At 36.7% G+C, this 20,859-nt stretch overlaps 3 protein-coding genes across 7 annotated transcripts; 1 reads left to right on the top strand and 2 right to left on the bottom strand.

The window, feature by feature from the left end:
* The first annotated feature begins 75 nt into the window (after nt 1-75).
* On the top strand, nt 76-7,162 carry LOC109206537 (chaperone protein ClpB3, chloroplastic). The gene is made up of 10 exons (XM_019369363.1): nt 76-512; nt 1,092-1,310; nt 2,719-2,956; nt 3,230-3,425; nt 3,583-3,637; nt 3,729-3,879; nt 4,156-4,464; nt 4,999-5,264; nt 5,428-6,354; nt 6,536-7,162. The coding sequence occupies exons 1-10, from the start codon at nt 276-278 to the stop codon at nt 6,860-6,862; spliced, it is 2,925 nt and encodes a 974-aa protein (XP_019224908.1). The 5' UTR covers nt 76-275; the 3' UTR covers nt 6,863-7,162.
* A 358-nt stretch (nt 7,163-7,520) lies between these two features.
* Nucleotides 7,521-11,365, bottom strand: LOC109206538 (pentatricopeptide repeat-containing protein At3g29290). Of its 3 annotated transcripts, none has more exons than XM_019369364.1 (4): nt 11,258-11,365; nt 9,354-11,064; nt 8,096-8,736; nt 7,521-7,998 (listed from the first exon to the last, which is right to left on the bottom strand). In XM_019369364.1, the coding sequence occupies exons 2-3, from the start codon at nt 10,983-10,985 to the stop codon at nt 8,536-8,538; spliced, it is 1,833 nt and encodes a 610-aa protein (XP_019224909.1). In that variant the 5' UTR covers nt 10,986-11,064; nt 11,258-11,365; the 3' UTR covers nt 7,521-7,998; nt 8,096-8,535. The 3 variants fall into 3 exon arrangements, with proteins under 3 accessions (XP_019224909.1, XP_019224910.1, XP_019224911.1); XM_019369365.1 differs by having other exon boundaries at nt 8,096-8,694; XM_019369366.1 differs by having other exon boundaries at nt 8,096-8,678.
* Nucleotides 11,366-12,796: 1,431 nt separating this feature from the next.
* LOC109206541 (EID1-like F-box protein 2) lies at nt 12,797-16,971 on the bottom strand. Of its 3 annotated transcripts, XM_019369368.1 has the most exons (4): nt 16,770-16,971; nt 15,631-15,706; nt 13,536-14,303; nt 12,797-13,294 (listed from the first exon to the last, which is right to left on the bottom strand). In XM_019369368.1, exon 3 carries the CDS (start codon nt 14,292-14,294, stop codon nt 13,542-13,544), a length of 753 nt encoding a protein of 250 aa, XP_019224913.1. In that variant the 5' UTR covers nt 14,295-14,303; nt 15,631-15,706; nt 16,770-16,971; the 3' UTR covers nt 12,797-13,294; nt 13,536-13,541. The 3 variants fall into 3 exon arrangements, with proteins under 3 accessions (XP_019224913.1, XP_019224912.1, XP_019224914.1); XM_019369367.1 differs by lacking the exon at nt 15,631-15,706; XM_019369369.1 differs by lacking the exon at nt 15,631-15,706 and having other exon boundaries at nt 13,281-13,371.
* Nucleotides 16,972-20,859: the final 3,888 nt, after the last annotated feature.

The following is a 20,859-nucleotide window of genomic DNA, read 5'->3' as shown; positions in this document are numbered from 1 at the left end:
CGCGCTTTCTCTCACGTTCCTGAACGCTCTAGCTTCAAAACTTCAGTCCTCTCCACATACTTCCCTTTTATAATTTTGTTGCTGGAACCTACGAGAACACTCCACATCGGCTCCCTACCGCGGCTCCACTTTATTATATTCTCACGCAAAGTCCCTCACTTTTTCCTTAATTACCATAAACTCCCCCTATCCACTGCAAACTTCTCGACTTCTCGTTACGTTGAGTGAATAAAATCACCGGTGCAACAGATTTTGTTTACCGGAATTGAACGATAATGTCAACAGTGACGTCAATTTCCGGCGTTCAACTTTGCGTTCCTTCTTCTTCCAATTCTTCAAGCCGATTAACTCTATTTTCTTCTCCGTCGGTGAACTTCTGTGGCAAATCTCGAGTTCTCAAGCAGTTTAATTCGTTGAAATTGAAGAGAAAAGATGTGCTCTTCACTAGAAAAACTGAGAAGCTGTCCAGAAGCTCCAGGTTTACCGTACGTTGTGATGCTTCGGGTGGAAAGGTAACCAACTTATTCCTGTACTTGTGCATTTTTACTTCTAGTTCTATTTTGAATTTTACCTCGATGATTAAAAACTACTAATTGTTTTATTACAAAGTAATGTCAAAGTGTGAAAAAAAAGTGGTACTTATGGTATGAGCTATATGTTTAGAGTTTTGAGCTAAATTTATGTGAAAGTGAGCAGTCTGCGTTTGCTCTTTTTTCTATCTGGGAGACTCTGCGTCTGTGTGTTGTGTGTTTGGGCCTCTTGGGATTGAAGAGTGAGAAACTTGTTTGGAAAATGTGTGCGACATACCCATATAGCCATATAGACCAATTCCCCCTAAAATGTCTTGGAATGAATGAGCCGTAAGCAAAGGATTCATATAGCAATACCAGTCAGTTGAGATTAAACTATGTAAGGCTATTTACAGAACCCTTAATTGAGACAGGCAATTATTTGATTTGGAATGGAATGGACCTAAATAAAGCGGAATGTTATGGAGGATTACATAGCTGACCTTGACTGATTTGAATTGAGGAGTAATTGATTGAGTATTATTCTGGACTCTATCGAATTAATTGGTTACGTAATGGCAGATTACTCAGCAAGAATTTACGGAAATGGCATGGCAAGCAATTGTTTCATCGCCAGAAATAGCAAAAGAGAACAAGCATCAAATAGTAGAGACTGAGCACTTGATGAAGGCACTGTTGGAGCAGAAGAATGGACTGGCTCGTCGTATATTCTCCAAGGCAGGTGTAGATAATACCCGGCTTTTAGAGGCTACCGACAGATTTATTCAACGCCAACCGAAGGTATGCTCTGAATCAACTCAATCTTCTGCTAATCATATGCCATGTAAAGTACTCCTGCTTAGAAATGTTTAATGTACAAGTATCATTAACAATTAGTCTTTTCAGAATTGAAGTGGAAATGTGTCGAATCTGTTGCGTTGCATCTTCTTCACTTGCCATCCATGTAGAGTTTAGCTCAGCGTATCGCTCTTACAAGCTGCCATTGTCATGTTAATAGTTGTCACTCTATCTTAAATAGACTGAGAACTTTCTAGTTCCTACATGCCCGTTTTCAAGCATGCTAGGTTTTTATGGTAAAAATTTTGTTAAGGTTTACTTTGCGCACATAAAATTCTTTCCCAACTCAATTCAGCATGGAGCACATTATTATTCTAATTAGTGTCAATTCTAAAGAGAATGGATTCAAGGGAGAAGTAAAGAAAGAATCAAATGAAGTTAGTGGAGGACGTCCCTTTTTTTGCCTTTTAATTATCATGCCCATATCACTCCCTAAATATTCTGAATGTGTCAGTGCCTACTTTTGGAGCTAACATGAATCGACAAGCTTGAGAAGAAAGCTTATATAATTGTTAGACTAGCTGAGTTGAGCTCTCTTTGTATCTCGATTGTGTAAAGAAATGAGCTTAGGAGACCTTACACTGGCTCATTTAAGAGACGAGCTTAGGAGAGCTTATAACCGAGAAATTCTCGAGGGCCATTAGCGCATGGTTAAAAAACCCTCTACCCTTCTCCACTTAAATACCATACTTCTTTCTGCTGCAGGGTCCGACTCTGTGACGTGCATCTAATCAATACATCACGCATTACTCTCTTACCACTAGACGAGAGCTCCGGGAGCCAAAAAAGAGCCCTCATTTTTTCTCCAACTTAATTGGTTCAGTGGAAAATGATTGTTTCCATTTAGCATGTGATTTAGCTGTGAGCTTAACTGGCTATAAATGAGTTTACAATCAGGCATGACATCAAGTACTTCCTATGTTCTATGTTATGTGGCATTTTTGTCAAAGAGGTTTTTCTTTGACCGTGATTTTCTTAAATACTTTGAATTGTTAACTATTGTGACTTAAGTTCGAACACCTAGAACCTCAATTCTACCTTTACATACCCAAACAAGTACAATTAGGACGCCGTTCGGCTTGGCTGTTTTACAGCTTTACCCATCTGACGGATCTAGAATAGATGGACATTTACTTCGTGATATGCAGTTAATATTTCGATTCTATGATAGCTCGGCCATCTGGCTTTTCATATCATTGGTCAAATATTGGAGGAAGTTCCAAACTTCCATTGATGCTGAATCATCCGAATTAAATCTTTTAAGATATTACTTCACGTCTTTTGAGATCTTTTCTAATAGAAGTAGAATAACAAGCTGAATCTTTCTTCTTGGCTAATGAAATCTTGCCAGGTTCTTGGTGAGTCAGCTGGTTCTATGTTAGGCCGGGATTTGGAAGCTCTGATACAGAGAGCCAGAGAGTTCAAGAAAGAGTACAATGATTCCTTTGTGTCAGTTGAGCATTTGGTGCTTGGCTTCGCACAAGATAAACGATTTGGGAAGCAATTGTTTGCTGATTTCCAGATTACCCAGAAGACGCTGAAAGATGCCATCCAATCCATAAGGGGACGCCAAAATGTTATTGATCAAGGTAATGAGATCATTCCATAATTAGCAGAGAACTTCAACTAATTGCGTATTCGAAACTTGTCAGTAATTGTAAGAGAAAATGTAGTTAACTCGGTCATGGACCATTATACTTGGATATTCTCCCTTTTATGTGATACAGGGAGCTGCTTCCTTGTGTAATCCTGAATGTTTATTCGAAGGTTTGACTGGGTTTTAGCTTCTTAGTTGACTACAATCCTAGTTTACCAGCACATTTCTATTCCCCACAATAAATCTCGTGTACACACTCTTGCAGATCCTGAGGGGAAGTATGAAGCACTAGAAAAATATGGAAAAGATCTAACTGCTATGGCAAGAGCAGGAAAGCTTGACCCAGTTATAGGCAGAGATGATGAGATTCGTAGATGCATACAAATTCTCTCCAGGAGAACAAAGAATAACCCAGTGTTAATTGGTGAGCCTGGAGTTGGGAAAACTGCAATCTCTGAAGGGTAAGTTTATACTTCATACTAAATACATAGAAGAGGGAATCTAAGTATCTGATTTAAAACTCCAATTTACATGGTCCGTTGGTCTCTATTTGCTATATCTTTCAAGAATACTGCAGCTATTGCTTATAACTTACGTTCTTCTCTTCCTGTTTGATAGGCTTGCACAGAGAATTGTGCAAGGAGATGTACCTCAAGCTTTAATGAATCGACGGGTTAGTGATCAAGAAATCTGCTTTTGTTTTCACCTGAATTCGTGAAAGAAAAATATCTTGATTTATTAACCTATCTGGTTCCTCTGTGCAGTTGATATCTCTTGATATGGGTGCGCTGATAGCTGGTGCAAAATATCGTGGCGAATTTGAAGACAGACTAAAGGCTGTGCTTAAGGAAGTAACAGACTCCGAAGGGCAGATCATCCTTTTCATTGATGAGATACATACTGTTGTTGGGGCAGGTATGTTCTCAGGAAACATCAGCTGATGAAAAAATGCTACTACATATGTTATGTGATTGGAAGTTAATATTTGTTGTCTTTCTCCTTCCCTTGAGTCCTTGTATTACTTTTTTCCGTTGTGGTAGTGGGAGCGTGAATGTCTCTCAGCCCATGTCGAATGGCCTATAGATCATGCTACATAATTGAGATCTTTCGTCCTGTATTTGGGGCTCATCCAAATCTAAACAAATATTTTTGGTTCGGCACATGAAAAACAATGTTATTTGGTTATTTCAGGTGCCACTAATGGTGCAATGGATGCTGGGAATCTCTTGAAACCGATGCTCGGTCGAGGAGAATTACGATGTATTGGTGCAACTACCTTGGATGAATACCGTAAATATATCGAGAAAGATCCTGCCCTGGAACGTCGTTTTCAGCAAGTTTATGTTGACCAGCCTACGGTTGAAAATACCATCTCTATACTTCGTGGACTGCGTGAAAGATATGAGCTGCATCATGGGGTCCGCATTTCAGACACTGCACTTGTTGATGCTGCAGTTCTCTCGGACCGTTATATTAGTGGACGCTTTCTACCTGACAAAGGTGAGAACTAGATCCGACTTCTGAGAAACTGCTATCTTTAGAGCTAGCTGTTATTCCCTTTTAATAGTATAACTACTTCATTATGGCATGGGACCTAGAAAATTGAAGCTCCATTAACTTTATTATGTAGTTTTGATTTCAAATATAGGAGAAAGAGATCGTCTTTGAGTTTGCATGGTTTAGCTTGCAATATGGGTTTTGGTCCTGCCTGTGGATTTTGAATCCTATTTCCTGTCTAACCAGTGATTATCACTTATTTCAAGAGTAAAAGCTAATGCCCTTATCAAATAAAAAATAAATAAAGCTATTACATCAATTAACGACATTTGAACATAGCCTCTTGAAAAAACTATAGCAACAGAAACAATTTGAGCAGCTTTATTTTCTTGAAGTTTGGTAATCATCTAAGTGTTCCTTGCTCAATAAGCATACACTAAATGCATGCAATTGACCTGCAAAAATGTGGTGTCCAATATGCTTGTGCTTCTTGGTCTTACTGTTGGTGCTAAAAATGCTGATGTTCTCAAAATGCAGCTATTGATCTAGTTGATGAAGCAGCTGCAAAACTGAAAATGGAGATTACCTCAAAACCTACAGCCCTTGATGAGATCAATCGTGCAGTTTTAAAGTTGGAGATGGAGAGGCTATCTCTAACTAATGATACAGATAAAGCATCAAAAGATCGGTTAAACCGCCTTGAGGCTGAATTGTCTCTTTTAAAGGAGAAACAAGCAGAGCTGACTGAGCAGTGGGAGCATGAAAAAACTGTCATGACTCGCATACAGTCGGTTAAGGAAGAGGTATGCAACTGAAGTCTCTTTATGTAACAAGTGCGTCTTTTACTTATCATGCTCTTGATCGGAAATGCACTCATATTCTGACCCATCAATTGAATTAGCTGTACGAGCAGTTTGTAAATGATTTAGATTCAGGGTGGTGCTTGATTAACCTTCTTGAAAACAGATTGACAGGGTAAATCTTGAGATCCAGCAAGCAGAGCGGGAATATGATCTTAACCGTGCTGCGGAACTGAAGTATGGGAGTCTAAACTCCTTGCAGCGTCAACTTGCTGCTGCAGAAAAAGAGCTAGATGAGTATATGAAGTCTGGAAAATCGATGCTGAGAGAAGAAGTTACTGGGAATGATATTGCGGAGATTGTCAGTAAGTGGACTGGAATTCCTGTTTCTAAGTTACAACAGTCAGAGCGGGAAAAGCTGCTGCATCTGGAGGAAGAGCTACACAAACGTGTTGTTGGTCAAGATCCAGCAGTGAGAGCAGTAGCAGAGGCAATTCAGCGCTCGCGTGCTGGACTTTCAGATCCTCATCGTCCTATTGCCAGCTTTATGTTCATGGGTCCCACTGGAGTTGGAAAGACGGAGCTAGCTAAGGCGCTTGCTAACTATTTGTTCAATACTGAAGAAGCACTTGTGCGCATTGATATGAGTGAATACATGGAGAAGCATGCAGTTTCAAGATTGATAGGAGCTCCACCTGGTTATGTCGGGTATGAGGAAGGAGGGCAGTTGACGGAGATTGTTCGCAGGAGACCATATGCGGTCATATTGTTTGATGAAATTGAAAAAGCCCATGCAGATGTATTTAATGTGTTCCTCCAAATTTTGGATGATGGTAGGGTGACTGACTCACAAGGACGCACTGTGAGTTTCACCAATACTGTTATCATCATGACATCGAATGTTGGTTCACAATATATCCTCAATACGGATGATGACGATGTGCCGAAGGAAACAACTTATCAAAATATAAAGCAAAGGGTGATGGAGGCTGCGCGTGCAGTATTCCGTCCTGAATTCATGAATCGGGTTGATGAATATATAGTATTCCAGCCTCTTGATCGCAACCAGATCAGTAGCATTGTGCGATTACAGGTAACCTACTCTTTAAAATCTTGAAATATGCTTGCTTTAGTTTGCACATACTTTCTTGGCTTGCCAATGCTGAAAAAAGATGATTGAATCTCATAGTAGAGTACATAATTGATGGTGTTCCTGAATCGTTGGATTGAATTGCGTGGGATATTAATGAGTCAAGTTTTTTGGGTTCTTGCAGCTTGAGAGAGTACAGCAAAGATTAGCTGATCGCAAAATGAAGATTCAAGTGAGCGATGCTGCTATTCAACTGCTTGGGAGTCTTGGTTATGATCCCAACTATGGAGCACGGCCAGTGAAGCGGGTGATCCAGCAGAATATTGAGAATGAATTGGCCAAAGGAATCTTAAGAGGAGATTTCAAGGATGAGGACACTGTTTTAATAGACACTGAGGTCACAGCATTCTCCAATGGACAACTTCCTCAGGAGAAGCTAGTGTTTAGAAGATCAGGATCTGGTTCAGATTCTCCAGCAGAGAACGAAGAAGCTTTCTCTCAGAAACTATGAGGCTGCGCATAAGAATCTTACACGTGGAGACTAGACGATGCACACTATGATCTGCTTTCTTGTATTATAGATTTTGGTTATAGGTCTTTCACGGCTGTGAATAGCTAATACATATACTTGAATAAATATGAGTTTTTGCCTTTTTATATAACATCTTAGCTTGATGAAATTTGAGGGCAGTTCACCCGTGCTTTGTGCAATCTTAGCTAAAGAGTGGAGGTTGACTTAAAAAGTGAGATAATAGGAGGTTTTATGTATTAATTTCAAGATGAATTAACAAATGAGGAAGTTCCTATGTGACTCTTATCTTTTAGGCATGTACATTGTACTGTAGCGAGTTAGCGATTGCGGTTCAGTTCTCAGTACCATCATAACATGCAGCTGCTTGCGCGTGCCATTTCTAATGGGAAAGATCGTAGCTAATCAGTTCGGGGAGCTGGGCATATAGCTTCAAAGGTTGTTTGGTCGGAGGGTTAAGGAGAAATAATAAAATATTTACTTGGAGGGATTAGGAAAAAATAGTAATTGCAACCTTTGATTGGTTATATATACAAAACAATCTTCGCATAATCTTATGCAGCCTTTGGTTGGCGATATTATATAATTTCCGCATTGAGTTATATGTATACCTTATGCAGGGTAGAACATGGCCATCCTATTTAACACGCTAAATCTTATTACCGATTATCATTCATACAATGCTTTGGTTATTACACCGTAACAGAAAGCTTTTCCTTGAAATGTTTCCTATAGATGCAAAATAGGCTTGAAGACAATGTGCTTCCGCGAAGCTTGTCAACATCAGAAGACCATCTTGTTCCTCCGTGTGCTTGAAAAGACAGCATACAACAAGGCTAATAATATTTATGGTTGTAGATTTCTGCATCTGAAAGCTTTCCAAGTGACTGTCCAAACGCACCCAGATCCCGTCCCCTTTCTGGTTAAGGTTGTCCAAACCCAAGTGTCATCATTATAATCAGCAAGACCAGCCGGAAACTCCCAGTGCCCTATCGACTGTAGACAAGCTGGGAGATGAAAGCAATAATAAGGACCATTTGCTCTACAGTGGTGAACATCTACCGAAGATTTTGGACAACTGCTTTCCAGATTCTAAGCTGCCTTGATGTGAAAATTTCCTAGTATTTCAATACGGTATGAGATAACTCAAATATCAACTGAATCATAATTAATGGGAACAGCATATCTTGAATAGCAAGGAGGAGGAAATCTTACCTTAACAACTTTTCATGTAGACAATTAAACAAAAGATTGGCAGTGGTTCTCCTCATCTTGAAGGGGAAAAATTAGTTCTGCCTAAAGATGCAAGCTGGTAAGTCGAGGAGAGTCCACCTTAACTCTACTTCACATGTACTCTGATATCGGTAGGCATAAAGGTGCAATGTCAACGCACACTAACATGACTGAAGTAAAATCTGTCAGTTGGCACTTCTGGAAAAGGAAATTTAGCAAGAACAATTTGTTTGCAGACGTAAGAAGAACCAATTCATTAGATCAGTAGCACCTCATTAGGTCTTGTTGCCCTTCTGCGCGGCTATGTCTATTTTTGTATCACCTCAGGTAGTAGCATCTGCTGCACCTCATTGACTCTATTTGCCTTCTGGCTAATCTTTATATGATAAGATCAGCAATATTATATCTTATTCATGTCAAAATTAATATTTTTGCACATTACGCCTTCTATTTCTCATGGAATGCTTTGGTAAGTTTTGCAGCATCATAGCCCGTGTCTTGCCATCGGGTTGAAGGCCTCGCTCACGCATTTCCATGTACAGCTTCTTAGCCAAATCAATTTTTCCTGTTAAAAACATCCCCTGAATAGCAGCATTGTAAAGTGATCCATTTGGTTCAGAAAGCTGCAAAATATTAAGTATAAGAGTTGAAGCAACTTAGTCCTGGATAATGATAGTCTGATAGTTGCTATGCTTCCTTCCTCTCTAATCACTTCCATCCAATGTCAAAGAATTTTTTTTTGACTTAAGGAATTGAACAGAGAAATAATTTGTCAAGTTAATAATCAACACCCCCTGTGATTTTTTCCCAATAGGTTTGAGTTTCTGATATTCCAAATTGCAGATTCCCGTACAAGTCATGATGCATCAGCAAGTTTACTCTCAAATAAAATCATACCCCAAAAAAGAAAAATCACAACAGTCATAGCATATACTGTGAGCCCCTAAACTTCATCTATTTGGAATATGACAGGGAAGTTAAAGAAGGGAACAGTTATGTTAGAAGAAGATGTAAATCATGATGCATCAGCAAGTTTACTCTTAAATAAATTCTTACCCCAAAAAAGAGAAAGAACAATCAAATCCATAATCGCCCTTCTCAAAACAAACTAAAAAACAATCAAATCAACAGTTGTAGCATATTCTCTGAGCCCAAAAACTTAATCTATATGCAATATGGAAGGGAATTTGAAGGGAGGAATAGTTATATCACAAGTAGATGCAATGAATGTCTGACTTACTTTTAGTATTTCCACTGCTTCATTCCAGAGAGAACCCCAGATGCAAACTCTCATCAACGACAATAGAGTAAATATGTCAGGAGAATGTTTTTGGCGAACCATGCGGTAATAAACTTGTAATGCAACCTTGGGCCTTCTCGCTACCTCACAAGCTCCAATTACTTGATTATAGGATGCAGTTGAAACGGGGATTTCGGAAGCCTCCATCTGCCACAGTATCTGTACAGCTTTGTCCCACAACCCAAGTCTGTGGCACGATGTCAAAATAGTATTGTATATATGCACATTCAAAATGACACTTTGAAGATTCCTGATTCTCTCAAAGAGCTGGAGTGCCTCTGAATATCGATTTGCCCTGTTTAAGGCATTGAGCAATGAATTCCATGTGTACGCATCAGGTGCATGACCTAGTGATTTCATCAACTCATAAACTTCAAAGGAAAGCTTGACTTTGCCAGCTTTTCCAAGTGAATTGATCACAGCGTTGCATGCTCTTTCATTTGGCTTCAGCTCGTTGTCCAACATATATTGTAAGACGTTCAATGCACAGTCATACTTACCCTCCCTACTGTATGCTCCAATAATAGCATGCATTGTATCACCTTCTGGGCTCAATCCATTTCGAATCATCTCACTGTATGCATCAATAGCTAATTCATTCTGACCACAACGAACAAACGTGCAAACTAGTAGACGGTAAGTGACTATTGTTCCAACTTGACCATTATCCGTCAAAATGTTCCAGATCTTTTGTGCCTGATACCAGCTGTTTGCTTTTGCAAAAATGGATATCATCGTGTTGTATACAACAATGTCAATTTTTTCTCTAAGATTCTTACTGCTTATCAATTCACTGAACATGTTCATTGCTGCGTCACAACCCCCAGCATCAGCAACTGCCTTCAGAATCAAGCTATACGTGTGGCCAGTTGTTAGCTCACTAGCCTTCATGGAGTTGAAGATCTTTAAAGCAATATCAAGCATTCCATTCCTCAAGAGACTTGAAAGAAGAGAATTACATGCATGTAAATCAGGTTTAAGACCTGAAAAAGTCATCGACTTGTATATCGCCAATGCACTTTTGGGTTTATTTTGCCTGCTGAGCTTCAAGATCCTTTTTGATAATACCTCCTCATTTGTCTCTTCTAAGTACATAATCCCATCCTCAACCGAATTTTTAGTTTCTTCAAGAAAACTTGAAGGTTGGTTCGTAGCAAGATTTCCAATATTTGAATTCGTCAAACAGTCCTTACGAGACAATTCCAGATTATATACATCATTGGTTGAATTTCCGTTTTGGACATCGGAACCCTCACTCTCTCCATCACTCACGGATTCAAGTTCATAAGGGACATTCAGAGCTATGCTGCACAGGTTATTCACTTCCTTGAAGCTAAATAAAACTGCTGGCAACTTTAGCTGTGCAAATCCAAACATAGTGCATTTTTCAGAAACATACACTAAATTAGAACCATTAAAACTAAAACACCCTTTCACTTTTCCAGTATAAAGAGCGAATATCTCACGTGGGTATCTTAATTTAGCCCTTCTTGAATAACAAAATCGATTGTTCCTCTCATTTCCATCTAAATAAACTGCCAAAGTAGGTAAGTTCTTTATCACATGTACCATAGTCGCTGCACAAGGTACAAGAAACTCATAAAACAAGAATTTCTCACCTAATTCAAGACTAGAGCAATAGAGCCACCACCTGAAGAAATTAAACAGAGTTTAAGCACAATACAAAATTAAAGTTTCAATCTTTATCATTCAGTTTAAGCAAATGAAATGGTTGATAATTGAAAGAGGAGAGTATGCATGTCATATTCGTTATCTGCAAGAACCACGCAACCTTAAAACTGTAACTTTTGGTTTTGCAAAGAGCTCAAAGAATTGAAATTTACCTGAAATTTAGAAGGTATAGTAGATATAGCTCGAGGGTAACTTGACTGCTTCAGCACACAAATGGAGAAACAGAGGAAAACTGACAGTTGGCCGAGCAAGTAAAACACTCGAACTGCTCTCTAGGATATTTGAGGAAAAACGGATAGAAGAGAATTTACAAAAATCTACAAGCATAATGGGCCTCAAATATTGGGTCTTAGATAAGATCCAAACCATTTCTGTCTGCGACGGCGAAGCCATTCTAAACGGGAAAATTTTAAAAATAGCCAAATTTACAACTGGTCATTCAAAAATAGCCCAATTTCAAAAGTAATCGAAATTTAGCCATTTTTTATGTAAAGATAAATATGAGCGAAAACACTGTTCAAAATCCGGAAAATACACCAGTATATTATGCTGGAGTTCCAGCATAAGTATACTTGAACTCTAGCATATTATACTGGAGTTCCAGGATAGTATGCTGGAACTCCAGCATAATATGATGGAGTTCCAGCATAAATACACTAGAACTCCAGCATAATATACTGGAGTTCCAGCAAGTATATTGGTCCAGTATAATATACTGGAGTTTGGAGCACCAGTGCTCCATTCTCCAGTATATTATACTGGAGCCAGCAAAGTACACCGGTCCAGCATAATATGCTGAAGTTCATACACAAGTGCATTGAACTCCAGTATATTATGCTGGACCGGTCTCTATTGCAGCAAAACGGTGGCTATTTTTCATTGACTTGGTAAACGCTGGCTATTTTTGATTGACCAGTCCGAAAACTGGCTATACCGTGAAATTTAAACATTCTAAACTGCTATTTAGAAATTAGCCAGTGCATTTTAGTTTTCGGACTAAAATATCCTGAAGTTATGATTTTTAGTTCAAAATTTCAGAATAAAATAAGAATGGCTAATTGTGCACCTACCCCAACTTTTGTTCACCACAGCTAAACCCCGGGTGATTTTCACATATATCCACTTTTATGTACTCAACCAAAAATAATTTACAAAATAGTCTCAATTTGAAAATAGCAGGTCTCTCTCCCTCTATGGGATATGATTCCCTTGCTACATCCGAAGCAACTTATATATACTCAATCATTCAATTATTTAAATGCACTTTCATTCTAAACTAGCTGAGATTAATCACGTGAATTAGCTGAGTCTATTGCATATTATTCAAATTTATTTCATTCCAACACCAAAAGTTGTCTTTTAAGTCAAACTTGAACTCTTTACTATTAGAGTATTCTCCAAATCTCGCATCTGTTCCTCTACAGTTATATACATCTTTAACCAAATTAAAACGCCAAGTGGCAAAGGCAAACATCTTTTTATCATAGAGGAAAAGTAGTTGTAAATTTGCAATGATAATTCGCCCCTTTTTCTCCTGATATCGTTGCTCTTCTTTGTACAACTATTTCCTAGCTAAAGGAATCAGACTAAGATAAAGGCAATCTCATCATTACAACCCAAGGGCACACGAAAAAATAACAATTCAATGGCCGTAAAAAGTCCGATTAGTGACGAAAAAGAAAGTCTAGAGGCAGTTGCAACATTTCTTACACTTAATTCTTTCCCCCAAGAAGGGGATGGCATAGATTCTACCTTCGCTAGAAAAACAGGTACATAGGCCGGGGACCGGGGAGAGAGGAGGGAGAGGGATTGTTCTTAAGCTGAAAGAATGGCAAGACTCGGCAGCACCAGAATAGCATTTAATTTTTCAAAATTTACATGGTGTAACTTAACTGCTTCACAACAAACATCAATGAAATGTTACAGATTCCAACGTGTCACTCAAATAAGATGCACATTTGAGATCATAAAATATACAAAGAAATTCTGATGGTGCTTTGTTACAACTGAGACACAATGGACAGGAATAGGTTTCTATTGGACTGCGCTTGTCAGAGAATTTTGGGAAGTGGCAAACTTGCGGAGAATGTCCACTGAAAGAGACCTTCCACTGAATGGCTCTACGACTTGATCTCTCAGTGAACAGCACCCACCAAGTTCCCAAATCGATGGAAACCCGTCTCTAACACCTGTGGATAAAGCAATATATCAATTGCAGGCAGTGATGCAGTAGAACAATCCAAGGACTTTTATCATCTTTTCCTATCTGATCCACAAAAATAAATCAGATAATGAGAAACATGATTCAATAGATAAAAGGTTAACAGCAGAACTCTCCGCCATGTTAAATTGGCAACATGCCAGTGCTAAAATAAAATTGCCAATATATTTATGTCAAGCATACATATGTAAATTTTGACAACGTAATACCTGCATTCATGCATCACTGTGATCTGAAGCTTCCTCAGAATCAGACAAGGGCAAGAGGGTACATATCCCAAGCACATGCCCGTTAAGGCACACATAATACTCAATTGCATCTTCATAAGCACCCAATCTACAGCTGGCACTAGCTGGCATCATTTTTGCTTGCAGCATGCTCCACAGTTTCGCCTTACAGTAAGGGCACACTTCTGTTGGATGGAGCTGAGCCTCCCTCTTAATCAACATTTTACGAACTTTTGAGGAAGCAAAGGATTTAAATATTCCTCGAAAAAATCCAATATCCCCCTCATCTCCTTGGTCAAGATGCTCGCAAGGATCAGAAACATACAAAACATCTGTCCTGCATTGTGGTAACAGAAAGCTCTTTCCAGAGGTCCTAGAGAACCTAGTTCTATAAACAAAGTGTCCTGGAATGTGGATGCTATTGAATAAGCCACCTTTATTACATCCAGAGCAGTAAATAAGAAGCTTTCCAAGAGCCCTCCAGTTCCCATCAACACTATGACTCCCACTAGACTGTAAATCAAGCATCATTTTGGGAGCTCTAGTCTTACAAAACTCCTTCCAGAGCACTCTCTTGGCAAGGTCATCAAACCATTTGCATACACAAGATAAAGTTGCAATTGACTTAGGATTCCAATTCAACTGCTGAAAAACCAGAAATATAATTTCTTCGCTAAGATGCCCTTTTGTACACTTACAACTTGCTGAGTGTATGCAGCGATACTGCTTAGTAATGATCATCGTCTACAACTGCAGCCACCACAATTGAAATGACAACAAAAGTTAGATCATATATTTCTAGTACTTTAACAAAGATGACATCAAATACCAAAGATACTTCAAATTGGCTGTAAAGAGTGTAAGATCAAGTACTGCTTAGTAGCATAAACAATGAAAATATGACTGTAGTCGACAACCCTATATATGAACCAATAATGCTAGTATGCTAAATATAAGATCAGAGGATTTCCAAAAGCCCCATTCAATAGCAAGTAATCTCTTTACTTATCACTTGATAGTTTTACTTTTACCACATCACCATTGATTGATTAAAGACCAGATTAGATTTCGTTAATGAAATCATTAGCCAATAATAGTTATCAAAATAACAATTTACATTGTTTTGCAGAACCATAAAGACCAGAGGTAACAGAAAAGAAGTATTCAAGATTTAGAATCATCGTCTCTTTGAACATAGGCCAAGATCCATGAGGTCAATATCGTAATTATACTGCTCTAGAACTTCGTGGTACACAACTAATGGCCCGTGACATGAGAGAAAACAAAGGATTCAAAACGAGAAAGTTTGGAAGAACCGAAACCTGTAAGCTGAGGATGAGTAAAGATAACGTAGCTTTTAAACAAGCTTGGAGATTTGGACTCCAGAGGGTAGAATTTAACGATGGCACCGGCTCACAACTTACAAGTGTTTGATTTCACGCCATTAAAGGATGAACTTACTGGTCCAGTGCCGCTCTAATGGTCTAGCTACTAAGGTTTGTGCCTTAGGCCCCCAAATTTGGAGGCCCCCTTTTTTAGAAATAATTGGTATATAGGTAAATAAAATAAAATGTATAATACTTTTAGTTACAAAGTAGATTTTTTTATATAAAAGGAAAAAAAGTTCTTTTAGATATGTAAATAATGTAACTGTTTGACTTACTTAAAAATGGGTAGTATGAATATTTTTCCAATGTGTGAATCGAAATTAATTTGACAAGGAAAACAGTACAAGTAGAAGATACTATATACTCAACCAAATAAAAAGGCTTGATTCTTTTCCAAATGTTTATATTGCTTTCAAAATAGTGTTAACAGTTCCTATAACAGTTGCCTCGGCGGAAACAACTTTTTAAATTTAAAATTGATAAAATCTTAGCAAAGATCAACGATGTCTCAAGAAAGATTAAATGGGTTGGCTATATTATCAAAAAAGAAATTATTGAACGAAATCGATTATAATTTTTTTTTAATAACTTTGCATCTCAAAAAGCTAGAACAGTAGACTTCAAAAAAATATATGTATTATAATATTTAAAAAAAAAAATAGGCCTTAAACTTTGGCTTTAGGCCTCACCTGTGCTTGAGCCGCCCTTGGACTGGTCACAGAAGCAGATGGGATATATTTATGGCTGGATGCCAGTTCCCTATATCTAGCTCCAAATAAACATAGGATCATAAATGTCTCCTAATATACAGTAGTATCAAATATGGAGGTGAACAATATGCTTCAGTTGGGAAAGCAGTCTGAAAACAGAGCATAGGGGTTCGGCTACTCTAAGCACAACAAGGAATTGTAGCTAGTAAGAAGGAATTGTAGCTAGTAAGAAGAGGCTACTTGTGGGTTATTTCTACGCTTCATGCTCATTTAGTATAACGTAATTATAGTGTTTGGTTGGTAATAAAAGTAGGTGATAAATGGTAATCGTACAACAAGTAGCATAGGCTATAAGGATAATGTACTGGGTTTTATTTCTTCGTATTAAAGGGTTGACTCTAAGTGCTGATTTAAACAAGTTGAAAGTAAGAGTATGGACATTTAAATGAACAAAGTTCTTATCCCCCTTTTGGTGGAGATAGATCCCTTCGAGAAAATATTTTTCATTGTTCAACATAACCAAATATTGGAAATTGACTTCGTAGAGGAAACCATTTTTTGCAGCACCAAGCACAACGCACTCATGCATCACGCAGTGCAAGCAAAAAACCCATTCTAGATTCTAGATATCACATCAGGCCTTTGTAAAGAAGGAATAAAGAGCAATGATTCATTTTCTATAATAAAAAACCATGGAAGTTAGCAAAAGTTTAAAATTATTAGAAATCATAATCCAACGTTTAAATAATTGGAAAGATTTAGTAAACAATTACACATTTACGACTTTCACTCCAACAAACTAATAGTGAAAATAGGATGTAAAAATTTATATTTTCCCCTATTTCGTGAGAAAGTTGGTCTTTTACACCAAAAGCCAGATCAGTACAAGCAACAAATGTGCATTTATCATCACATAAGAAGCAAATACAAAAACAAATCAGCTAGTGAAAATCACATAGAATTATAACAAATTGGAGCTGAGGTTTCATCATGCAGCTGAAGCAAACAAATCCCTATCAATCCAACTCACATTTCTTATTCAATATTTTAGCAATTAGGGTTTTTGTCTCACGAGTATCTAAGAGGGAAGGGGAAAGTCAGAGAAGAAGGGAACTTACAACTTGGAGTGGCCGGAGAAGAGATCGGAGAAGTTCGCCAGAGAGAAGCAAGTTATCGGCGGAGCGAGCGCGAATGGAGAGTGGTGTGTGGTGGTTCGTTCAATGGACTTAGAGAAAAAAATTGACTGAGCCGCTTCAGCTGACGCCTACCGTGGCGTCATTCGAAATTGTCCAGTTGAAACAAATCAAATGATAATTTGGGACCCGTTTTTGAACCCACTCCTTTAATGTCCATCAAAACGGCTAAGAAGATACTTGGGCTTGTCAACATCACGCGTAAGGCCCAATTTTCGATCGATACGATAACCCGATTGTCCTATCCACTCCCCGGGTCGCCCGCAAAGTCGTTTGTATTCAAGAGAGCATCTCAAAAAATATCTTCGGAAAATCTCGCTCTATACCCATTAAACTTAAATAATTTATCCTTTACTATCCAAGCTTAAAAGATTTACTTTTCCTATCTATACAACCTAAACTATTTACCCTCCTACCCAATCCCTTTTCAATTTCTCTAAACAAGCAGAGTCCCATACCCCAACATGCATTTTCCCTTTCAAAAAAAGTGAAAACACTCATAGCTTAGTCTTTTTAGTGGGCGATGAAAATCTTGTACAAACCCATGCATTTACCCTTTTTTTTTATAGAATTTTCTATATAAATTTTAAAAGATAATTTTTCAAATTATTGTACATGAGTTTCATTCCAAAATCCTCTTTCTATATTAGCATATTTATTTTGTGTATTTATTTGTATTTCTGAACCCATGTATTGTTGTAGTTATATATCTTAAGTTTCCCAAATCTGATTTTTGTGCATGTATGAAGACCCACCATTGTTGAGCTTGAAGCTCCTGAATTTGAAATTTATTTTGAAAATCTATTGTTTAATTCGATGTGGGTGCTATAAAATATTGCTTATAGTACCACAAGTAAGCTTCCCGGATATTATTTTATGTATATTTGAATATCTACCATTGTTGGGCTTGAAGCTCTTGAATTTAACTTTTTAATTTTAAAGATTTTTTTTTTGGTTCAAAGTGGGTGTTATTAAATATTGCTTATAATACCTTATGGAAGTTCATACTGAAATTTGATCGCATTTGGAGCTGATTTGAGGTGATTGAGATTGAATTTTTCTGCTGAAAATCGAAGAAGATAGTTACCTTACAGTATACCGCTGCGGTATACAATATGTTGTTGGAGTATATAGCTATACTGCAACAGTATACTGCAACTGTATATTGCAATAATCGAAGAAGAACATAGTTACCTAACAGAATACCGCTATGGTATACAATATATTACAGGAGTATATAACTATACTGGAATAACATACTGTTATAGTATACAATATACTGTAACGATATAATGTAATAATATGTAGTATACTGTAATAGTATGACGTAATAGTATACAATATACCATAATAGTACTTTGACTGCTATTTGTTGAATCATCTACGAGATTTTGTGCAAAGCTAAAGGTATGGTTATAGTAGCATTATATTGTCATAGTATAAAATATAATATAACAGTATACCGTAATAAATAAGTCATGTTTTAATTTTTTAAAATTTTTCCAACTAGGTCCTTGCAAATATTTTCTTAAATGAATTATTTATGGAGTTCCATAAAAATAGTATTAATTGTATATGAAGTAGTTGTCGTAAGACAGAAAAAATTGTAATATGGAAAAAAAAGTTCAATAAAATTAGAAAAGGAACGCGAAATTAAAATAATAAACAAAAAAGAAAGAAAAATAAAATAAAACGAGCCAAATTGAGTATAAAACCAGATTATTGAATAAAGAAAATAAAGAATAATATGATTCCGGAAAAAAATATATGAACAAAAAAAAAGAGAAAAAAAAGGAGAAAAGAACGAAAAGAAAAAAAAAAGCAGAGAAACAAAAAAGAAAATGAGAAAAAAGAAGAAGAAACAATTACCCACAAAAGATGCAATGGGTAGGAAGGGTAATTAGTTTGGTGGGTAGAAAAACTAATGGGTGGGTAAGGGTAATTAGTTTAGTTTTTGTGGGTAAAGCTATAAAACTCCCCATTATGAAGGCAATATAAAAAGGGGTATTATCAGTTTTAGCCAGCGCCAGAAACTATTTACATCAGGTAGCCGAAAAAGTATATAAAATTTGTATAATTTTTTTATATATCATATAAAATGTATATATATACAAAAAATATACATTTTTTGGGCTATTATTTTTGCAGCGGCTATGCAGTGTCATTTTATCATGTAAAAAATGTCCAATCAAACTATGTGGATCTGAGTTTACTCATGTCACCAGTTAAAAAAGTGGCCTCAGTTACTAAAATGTTCTTTTTTGAGAATTGAGTTTAATTGCGATTTAATTCGGCTTTCAACGACAACAAGATTATTTGGAGCAATAATAAAAGGCGAAATCAGGATTAGAACTTTATGTGTTGTGAATTCTCGGTTAATAATATTAAGTGTAACAAAAATACAGAATTTGAACCAAAGTTATTTACTGAATCCTTATGTTAAAGGCCTAGCTCTGCTCCTGGCACCATCTCCTGAGAGCAGCTCCAAAAGTGGTCGGAGAGAGCGTGTTTGCTTACCCTTTATTTGTAGTAAATCCACTTAGAGTCTCTTTGGCCAAGCTTCTAGGAGGCCCCAAGTATTTTTTTTTGGTTAAAAAAGCACTTTTTGAAAATTTAAGGTGTTTGGCCAAAAAATTCTAGCTTCTTCCAAGAAGCAGAAGCAGAAGCAGAAGCAGAAAGTTAATTTATTCAAGACAAAAATAACCTTACAATAAATTTATATTTTTCAAATTATCCCTCATTAATTTAAATTTTCTTTTCCTTTTTTTATTTTTATTTTATTTCTGCTATACATTTATTCTCTTTTTTATTTTAATTACATTTTTATTCTTTCTCCTATTCCTAAGAGTAGATTATAAGTTTATATTGAATGATGTATTTTAACATATTTAAATTATCATGTAAATAATAAGTAATACTAAACACTCAATATTATTATTTTGGAATAACTATATTATATTAATGAGAATTTTTAATTTATATTTTTACTTTACATTTTACATTTTAATGGAATTCTTTTCTAAAATATGTTTCTTTTTAAATTTATTTTTCTTTTCTAAATAATACTAATCACAAATTGAACCTTTACTGTTCTTTTTCGTAATTTGATACTTAAAAGTGCTTTTTTAAAAGATTGGCCAAACACAATGAGCTTGCAAAAAGCACTACTCAAACGAATTGGCCAAATACAAACTACTTATTTTGCAAAAGTACTTTTTCATAAAGCACTTTTGAATAAAAGCGCTTTTCAAAATAAGTAGTTTTTGGCATCTTAGCCAAACGGGCTCTTAGTCTTGTTTTCATCTGGGATTTCTCTAAAGTAGGGGAATTCCAAATAAGTTAATTATCATATTTCTTCTTTAATTAGAAAATCATACGGATTTAAGCACATAATACCAAAAAAAAAATAAAAAAAATAAAGTATCTTCGCAGCAGAAAATTTTAACATTTCACTTAACCTTATGGTCTAGTAGTATTTGATTTCTTTCACACAATTTAAACATAAAGACTTAAATATAGAGTCAGACATTAACTACTTAAGAACTTCAAAGATAAAACGAAACTGGAAATACTAAAGAGCACACTTGGTGCATCTAGGTTTGCTCCTAGTATATTTCTTGTAGTCTTTTGTATCCTTGGAAATTAAAACCGTTTCTCCTCTGACTTCAATTGGTTGCTGCTAATATGCGTTTCAGCGTTTGCTTTAAACACTCGTGCAGCAGTTGGACGATTTCTAGAAAGAGATATTAGCAGAATGACAACAGCTTCGTCAGCCCTTGGATGAAATGTCAAACTGGTGTATTTGGCTCGAAGTTAAGTTTGATAGTCCAACAGGGAGGTCGCAGAAATGGAGTACAAATACCTGAATTTCTCAAACTGAAGTATGATAGCAACTCTTTGCCACTTGCTAATAACAAACCACTTGCTGGTAGATCCATTGCCATGTTTGAATAATTTTAAGTTTGAGACAATATACCACTTCATCAGAATAGCATTCTATCTAATTCTAGCAACA

The sequence above is a fragment of the Nicotiana attenuata genome, unplaced genomic scaffold (assembly GCF_001879085.1).
Source record: "Nicotiana attenuata strain UT unplaced genomic scaffold, NIATTr2, whole genome shotgun sequence".
Lineage (NCBI taxonomy): Eukaryota > Viridiplantae > Streptophyta > Magnoliopsida > Solanales > Solanaceae > Nicotiana > Nicotiana attenuata.
This window is presented reverse-complemented; position numbering and strand designations above follow the sequence as displayed.

Excerpts from the sequence above, each read along its gene's own strand:
- LOC109206541 (XM_019369368.1), bottom strand. The coding sequence starts at position 14,294 with ATGATCATTACTAAGCAGTATCGCTGCATACACTCAGCAAGTTGTAAG.
- LOC109206537 (XM_019369363.1), top strand. The coding sequence starts at position 276 with ATGTCAACAGTGACGTCAATTTCCGGCGTTCAACTTTGCGTTCCTTCT. Across the intron at positions 3,426-3,582 it reads AAAACTGCAATCTCTGAAGG|GCTTGCACAGAGAATTGTGC; the intron begins GTAAGTTTATAC and ends CCTGTTTGATAG. Across the intron at positions 3,638-3,728 it reads AAGCTTTAATGAATCGACGG|TTGATATCTCTTGATATGGG; the intron begins GTTAGTGATCAA and ends TCCTCTGTGCAG.
- LOC109206538 (XM_019369364.1), bottom strand. The coding sequence starts at position 10,985 with ATGGTACATGTGATAAAGAACTTACCTACTTTGGCAGTTTATTTAGAT. Across the intron at positions 8,737-9,353 it reads AAGCAGTGGAAATACTAAAA|CTTTCTGAACCAAATGGATC; the intron begins GTAAGTCAGACA and ends AATATTTTGCAG.